The 8694-nt window shown below is 35.2% G+C and overlaps 1 protein-coding gene across 1 annotated transcript in view; it reads right to left on the bottom strand.

Moving 5' to 3' along the window:
• Tbc1d32 (TBC1 domain family member 32) overlaps positions 1-8694 on the bottom strand; it is a gene marked incomplete at its 5' end in the record, with an annotated part of 270497 nt that overhangs the window by 65205 nt on the left and 196598 nt on the right. The window contains 3 exons of the mRNA XM_008835797.3: positions 4858-5012; positions 5926-6041; positions 8197-8266. Of these exons, the coding sequence (XP_008834019.3) occupies positions 4858-5012; positions 5926-6041; positions 8197-8266 (341 nt within the window). The remainder of the gene's footprint in view (positions 1-4857; positions 5013-5925; positions 6042-8196; positions 8267-8694) is intronic.

The following is an 8694-nucleotide window of genomic DNA, read 5'->3' as shown; positions in this document are numbered from 1 at the left end:
TTGTTGGCCAGGATAGATAAAGGCTCTTCCATACATTAACCCAACATACTACAGGAAAAATGAACAGCAGACCCCAATTCTATCCAAAGGAATATTGACAATAGATTGCGTAGATGAGGAACAGCTGATCCTCCTGGATCAGTGCCCTCTGGCTGACTAGATTTACCAGAAGGGCAGATAGTGGCAGCGATGGCAGAGTATGGAGGCTCTAGTGGGAGAAGAAGGCTGTCTATCTGACGAGTTTGTATTCATGCTCAGATGCCGAGGAGCTCAGAAGGTGGGCAACTGTGACCAGTGATAGTCATGTATATAGAGATTAGAAATGTATGTGAAAACGTCTCAATGTCAATTGCCTTGGAATGAATTTTTCTGTATGAAACTGTGTGTTTTGACAACGAAGTGGAGATCTTTTTTAAACATTGGAACCTCATTTAATTTTATGTCTTATAGAGTTTATAATGAGTTAAAGATTTTATAAGCGTAATAATTCATCTGTAAACCTAAAAATGTACAATTTTGAAAGTGATGTACCGTAGCTCAGAAAAAATGTTATTGAATAGGTTAATGCTGTTGTAATGAAACGCTTCTCCTAATTAAAAAAAAATATTTTATTGAAAAAAAAATTTATATTAACGTTGCCATAAGCCAAGGGGGTTAGTAATTTTTAAATAAACTTGCTATGTATTGAGAGACTAACCTACTAAATTCATAAATTATACATAGCAATGTAGCTGTTCTCTCTAGGTTGTATCTCCCAACGGATTTCTGTCACTTAACTATTTTCTTAGTGAATATTTGAATTACGGTAGTGACTGGGTTGGCATTCTAAGTATTTTGAAACACATTGTGAATATATGGCTTAGTGTTAACAGGAAAATAAAGTATGATTTTCTTTTTCTTACTCATTCCATCCTCCCTCTACTGTCTGTTTGGTATTGATTATAAAAGAAAAAAAAATCTCCAAAAGAAAGCAATCAGTTTGTAGTCTTGCTTTTGTGTTCATCCTGACATCTCACTAACTCACTGCACTGTGAAATTGAGACACTGTACTAAGATCTAGATGACGCAGTTTCTGTTTAGTACCATTCATAGAATTTTGAGAATGCACATGCACACAAGTAATATTAAAAGAAGCAACTGGGGGGAAAAAAAGAAAATAGTACTTCTATTCCATCTAACTACGAAGGAATAAAGTTTGACATTAATAGCTAAAGAAAAGGGCAGACTTAACCCTATAGTCCACGAAGCTGGGAAAACTAAAAGAAATGAATGAACTTTTAGGTGTATGTAATCCACCAAAGTTATATCAAGATGAGATCTGAAACTTAACAGACCTGTAACAAGCAAGGAGATCAATGTAGTAAGAACAAAAAAACTACAAAAATCTCATGGCCAGATGGATTTGGAATCGAATTTTATCAGACCTTTAAAGAAGAACTATAACCAATTCTTCTCAAATTATTCCGTAAGACAGAAAGAGAAGGAATACTTTCAAACTATTTTTATAAGGCCAGTATTACTCTAATATCCGAACCAGATAAAGACACACACAAAAGAAATCTTAGGTCAGTATCACTGAAGACAACAGATGCAAAAATTTTTAACAAAGCACTTGCAAACTGAATGCTGGATGGAGAACATCCAAAAGATCTTTCACCATCATCACCCTGACTTTATTCCAGAAATACACAGAGGATTCAATAAACACAGATCATATAAATGAACTTAAAGAAAGAAATGATATGATCGTCCCAAAAGATGCAGAAAAGGTTTTGACAAAATCCAGTATCACTTCATGATAAAAGACCTGGAGAAAATAGGGATGAAGGGAGTATACCACAACATAATAAAGGTCATATGCAACAAATCTATAGTCAAAATTATGCTAAATGAAGAAAAACTCCAAACATTCACACTAAGAAAAGAAACAGAAAATGGAGGCCTACTCTTTCTATTCCTATTCAGTATAGAGTTTAAAGTCTTAGCTGGAGCCATAAAACAAGAGAGGAAAAGAAAAGAATATAAATAGAACAGAAGTCACAGCATCCCTCTTTCCAGACGATATGATTCTAAGTATGAGACCCTAAATCCTCTACCAAGCAAACCTCTTAGAGCTGATAAATACCTTCAATAGTAGAATACAAAATTAATGCAAAAAAAAAACACTAGCCTTTCTATTTCTAGGAAGAAATCAGAGAAACAATCCTATTCACAATACTCTCAAAAAATATCTTGGTTTAGTAAACTTAACTAAGGACCTTTATAATGAAAACATTAAAACTCCAAAGAAATACAGGACAACATTAAAAGACAGAAACAGCTGCCATGTTCATAAATAGGAGAATAAATAATGTGAAAATAATGAACCTAATATAAACAATTTACAAATTCAATGCAATCCAAAGAAAAATTCCTAAGCCATTCTTCACAGAAATAAATTTTACATAGAAGTACAAAAGACTCCAGATAGGTAAAGCAATCCTGAGCAAAAGGAAGGATGCTGGAGGCAGCATCACACCTGATCTCAACTTATACTGCAGAGGCAGTAATAAAAACAGCATAATAATGGCACCAAAACAGACATGTAGACCAATGGAATAGAATAGAAGAGCCAGATATAAGTCCACAGAATGATGACCATCTGATTTTTTACAAAAAGCTAAAAATACACACTAGGAAAAAAAAAAAAAAACCAAAAAAGCCTCCTCAAAAAATAGTGTGAAGAAAACTGGATGTCTGGGTAGAGAAGAAAGAACAAGAACCTTATCTCATACTCTGCACAAAAATGGATCAAAGACATCAATACAAAACCTGAAACTCTGAAACCGCTAGAAGAAAAGGTAAGGTATGTCACTGCAGGATACAGGTATAGGTGAGGACTCTCTAATAACACTCTGGTTGCACAGGAAATAAGGCCAGCAATTGACAAATGGAACCTCACGAAAGTAAACAACTTCTGAACTGCAAAGAAAACAATCAATTGAGTGAAGAGGCAGTTAATAGAAAGCAAGAAATATGTGCCAGGTATTCATGTGACAGGGAATTAGTATCTAGAATAAACACACACAAACAAACACAAACACACACACACACACACACACACACACACACACTCAATTGTATGAAATACCTGAATCAACTTAGAGTTCTCAAAATGCAAATAGCTAATAAACACATTTCAAAGTGTTCAACATCATTAGCTATTAGGGAAATGCAAATTGAAACTACTTTGAGATTCCATTTCAGCCCAGTCAGAATGACTATCATCAATAAATCAAACGACAACAAATGCTGGGGAGGATGTGAGGAAAAAGGAACTTTACTCAATGCTGGTTGGAGTATAAACTACTACTATCACTATGAAAATAAGTGTGGAGGTTCCTCAAAAAGCTAGAAATGGAACTACCAAATGACACAATTATACAACACCCTGGGCATACACTGAAAGAACTCTGTATCTTGCTACAGTGATACCTGCTTATCCATATTCACCGCTGCTCCATTCACAATAGCTAGGAAATGGAATCAGTCTGATGGCCATCAAATTATGAATGGATAATTAAAATGTGGTAAATATACACAGTGGAACTTATTCAGCTGACAAGACAAATCAAATTGTAAAATTTGCAGATAAATGGATAGAACTACAAAAAAATACACTGAGTTAATCCAAGCCTACAAAGACAAATAAATACATGGTCTCTTCCTTATGTGGATACTAGCTTTACACTTTTAAATTTGTGTGTTTATCTTGGAACATCTGTAGATCTCAAAAGGGGCCATGGCAGTGACTGATGCCTAAATGCAAGGGGGATAGAGCATAGGCAGTATAAAAGTAGGGATTTAGTTCACTGGGGTGGAAATGGGAATGGGAAACTGGGGGATGGGTTTGAGGAGGCAAGAGGGAAGGTTAACCAAAACAAAAGAGGTATAAAAAATATGGAAATGCACAACTTTGTATGCAAATTTTAAAATATAAGTTAAAAAATAAGAGTTTTGTTTAAGGGTGTGATGCTGGGTAGGTTGATGAGGCTCAAGGGTATAGACTGCCCAGGAGCATTTGGGAAATACAGATTAGATGCAATAGACCTCCTAAAAAAAATGTGGTGGCTTATGCCTTTAGAACCTGAGCACTTGTGAGGCAGAGACAGGCAGATCTCCATGAGTTCAAGGCCAGCCTAGTCTACATAGTGAGTTCCAGGCCAGCTGGGGCTACAGGGACACCCTGTCTCAAAAAAACCAAAAAACAAAAACAAAAACAATAAAGAATATGAAGTTGAGCGAGGGGTGAAGTAACCTGGAGGTAGAGAAGGGGAAGGTTCTGCATGTGATCAAAATACACTATATGAAAGTCTCAAAAAAAATCAGTAAAATATACATTTTTAAATTGTTAGAAGGGAGATGTCCCGCATGGCTGGATAATGCTGCTCCTAAAAACAATGGGTTACTAAATAAAAGTCCCAGTGCCAAGTGTGGAGTACCTCCTTGTGAGTTGTTGGCCAGGGAAGCCCCAGAGAACAGCAAAACAATACAGGCTATTCCCACTCCTCTTGGTTGCCTACAAGAATTAGTTGATAAAACCCTACCACTGAAGACACTACACACCTTCGGTGCTAGATAGAGAGGAGGATGGGAGGGTTGACAGGAGTGGGAGAGAGACAAGGGAGGGTAGAGATGAAAGTAATCAAAACGCATTATATACATATGAAAATGTCAAAGGACAAATTTAACAAAAGATATCAAAAACATTCATGTGAGAAAATGAATATGAATTATATAAAAGAATATTCTATATAGTTAAGTCTAATATTCCTTAAAAGTTCAACCCTCCTTTAAAAACAGGTTTTTAAGTCTTACAGATATATGCAGCCGTGGCAACCAAAGGAAAGCAGAAGTCAAAAGTCTGGCAAACTGCTGAAGAAACTGGAGCGTCTTCTCTTTGTCCCCCAGCATGATCATGAATAGAGAAGACACAAACCAGTCATGGCCAGCATAACGTCCTTGCAGGCACACTGGAAAACAGTTAAGGAACTTTCACAGTACCATACAAAATGAAATAATGAAATAAAGAATTTCATGAATATTCACTTCTAAAATCTCTATCTAGAAAGAGATACTAAATGTACGTAGTACTTGCTGTGTCTTCAATTTGTTTTTAAGCTTTTGGAGACTGAGGATCTGAACCCGTTGGGGTTAAATTTGTAGATGAAAAATAAATTTCCATGGGCTGTGGTAGTAGAGTGCTTACCTAGTACACTCAAGGCTTTGTGTCTGATCCTTAGCAGTGTAACAAAAACAAGTAAATAAATAAACAAGTTGCTACCCAAAATTATTATTTTAATGTCCCATTGACTTGTATGTGTGGGAAAAGCCGTTGGCAACTACAACCAGAGGAAATACTATTTCAGTATTTAAGAGAAAAGTATCTTTTTTTTCTGTAATTGCAGTTATCTGTTAAATGACTAGTATAACAAGACATAATAAAATCTATACATTTTTATATTTTAGCAATGTAGGTAGTTCCTATCTGTATTTTTTTCATAAGGTCAAATTCCATTTCTGAATAATATAAACGAAATGCTAAACGGATACAGTGCCAAAAAGCAGCAGCCCTTATTGTTTTTCTACATCTACAAAGCCTACTTTTAGAAAAATTCTTGATTTGTCTGAAAATGCCTTAAGAAAATACCTTCAGAATAACTTCATTCACTTTATGATTCAACAAGTAAAACTGAGTTTAATGATCATATTTAACAAAATACATGTTTAACATGCAGAATACAATATCATAAGGATACACTGTAACGAATCACAGAGTTGCTTACAATAGCATTTATTATAAACATCACAACATATCCTATCAAAGAACCGTGGAAAATATATGAGGAAATTTCAATTATGTCTAAATTCATTCAAAAAGGATATGAAGGGAAGAAGTTACAGGGAATTGCTGTTGTTTCAGGAATCTCTCACAGTGCTTTAAGACCAAGGCAAGATCATTTTCTGAGCCATCTTCTAACAGGTTGAGAAATTTACCATATCTACGTTAAAAAGCCAAAAATATGCAAAATGAAATTAGGATCTGTATTATACATTCATTTTTTGAAATCCATAGATGTGCATTTATTGTTCTTGAGATGTGAAGGTTTGAATTTTCACTATTCTACTTTTAGTGCAACTACATTAAGCAAGGTACATAATACACATTCCTAATAAGCACATGTTTGGATTAGCAGTATTAACTGCTAACTTTATAGGAAGGAAAAATACTGAGAAAATAAAATGCTAGCACCCTGTGAGAATGCATCAATGCATTCCTGAAATTAATCTATACACATAATACTGAGCTTAGCTTCATGGAATGTTAGGTCTACAGTTAACTGTGGATGTCATCTACTGATAATGGGTACTAGACATTGATAGGGACATTTTGGATTCTGACTATGGTCACTATTGGCACACATGGAGCACATGCCTGATAGTTAGACATGGGCCAGTCCTCTGACATAACTTGAAATGTCTTGATATTTACATGGATCAAACAGCTATTTAGAATTATCTGAACCTAATTCTGTTTTATATAAACTCCTAGGGTTTTTTTGTTTTTTGTTTTTTGTTTTTTTTTTTGGTCTTTTTGAGACAGGGTCTCCCTTTATTTAGCCCTAGCTGTCCTGGAACTCACTATGTAAACCAGGTTGGCCTTGAACTCACAGAGATCTGCCTGCTTCTGCCTCCTAGGTGCTGGGATTAAAGGCGTGCACCACCATGCCCGGCCAAACTCCTAGTTTTTTATACACGCTGTTTTAATCAAGGCAAAATAGTACATTTGGTCCATTTTCAGCCTTACTGAGATCTTATTTGGTGTGTATCTTATGAATTCTCCTTCTTAGTGGCAACACTCCTTGTAGTATTTAGTGCATTTGTTGCTTTCATAAGTCTAATGATTCTGATGTGGATGCCAACTATAAACACTATATTGTCCATTAACTTTCTACAAATAAGATATTACACTGGGTTAAAAATATGTGACCAGACTGCTTATAAAAAATCTATATGTTATATTTCATTGGAAATAGGGTCCTGCACCATTCTTGGGTTAAAAATTGTAAATGGAGCTGAACAAAATAGCTACACACTCTGGTACAGGTGGATGAACTAAAACCCATGCAATCATTTTTATCATGATGGACATTTGTAAGACTCGGTCTTTATATTTGTTTTTGGTTTTTGATTTTTTTTTTTTTAGACAGGGTCTCACTATGTACCAGTGGCTTTCCTGGAACTCACTATGTAAACCAGGTTAGCTATGAGCCCATAGAGATCCACCTGCCTCTGTCTCCCAAGTACTGGAACTAAAGATATGCACCAATATGTCCTGCCTAAGACTTAGTCTTTTTTTTTTCCAATGTATTTTAATTTTATGTGTATGTTTTGCTTGTATATATGTAAGTGTACCTGTGCATGCAATGCCTGTAGAGGACAGAAAAGGGCATTAGATCCACCTGGAACTGGAGTTATGGATGGTTGTTAGCCACCATGTGGGTGCTGGGAACTGAACCTGAACCCAGATCCTCTGCAAAAGCAACCAGTGCTCTTAATGACTGAGCCATCTCTCCAGTCCCTGGACTCAGATTTTCATAGCTCTCATATGTGCCTTTTTATATTTGATTCTGAAGGCAATAATTACGATGGGACTGTTAAGATCCTCATTTAATAAAGATGAAAGGGAGGTTTAATATCTAGTTCTTGATTTAGTGTGCTCATTTCTCTTGTAAACTGTAGTATGACTTTTAAAATTCAAACCACAACAAATTTGGCTTATGCATTAAACTTCCGTATCTATCCTTAAGGTATATCATGCTCCTTACCATAACCTGACAACTAGAACTAATCATGCTTTAGAAAATATATGATCGAGCCACAACATGATGATTTTTACAATGCTGTTTTGGGGGAAGAAAGTTACTCAAAGAGAAAGACACTGTAATTAGCTTTTGGAATAATGATGAGCTGTAACTGATTTATAGCCAGAGGTAATTTAATCAGGTGCCAATATCCTCAAAGATAAAGTTATTATTTTCTGAGTGATAAATTCTGCATTTAAAATATACAAAATAGTTGGTTGTTAAATATTATTAAGCATGTACCAGGCAGATGAATTCTAGGAATGCATGAGGGAGATATTTCCCTACGTACCTGACAGTCATTTTAATGCCAAGCTGCTGCACAGATGAAAGACTTTCATTCTTCACATTTGCATCAGTAGCTAAAAACAATAGAAAACTGAGTTATAAAAATGTATAAAAGTTTGCATAATAATCACACTTTAATTGAAAATTGATGAAAGCAATATTTTTACATATTTTAATGTGAATTTTGAAAACATTGATGAATTTGTTCTTTTAGGAGCTGTCAGTTATATTTTCAAAGAAATTAACAAGAAAGTTTTTACAAATAAGTTTTCTCCTACAAAGCATTTAAAAGCTAGATATTGCAGCATACAGCTACCATAGCAACATTGGGGAAGCAGAGTTCAAGGCCATCCAGGCTACACAGTAAGTTCAAGGCCAGCATAGGACTCTGTCTCCAAAAGAAAAAGAAATAGAAAACCAAAAGCATTTAAAACGTATTAAATATAAAATGATTATTTGGCCACACACACACACACACACACACACACACACATACACTCAC

This window comes from Nannospalax galili, unplaced genomic scaffold, assembly GCF_000622305.1.
Source record: "Nannospalax galili isolate Female #2095 unplaced genomic scaffold, S.galili_v1.0 scaffold417, whole genome shotgun sequence".
NCBI lineage: Eukaryota > Metazoa > Chordata > Mammalia > Rodentia > Spalacidae > Nannospalax > Nannospalax galili.
Note: the sequence above shows the minus strand (reverse complement) of the source record. Positions and strands in the feature narration are given on the sequence as shown.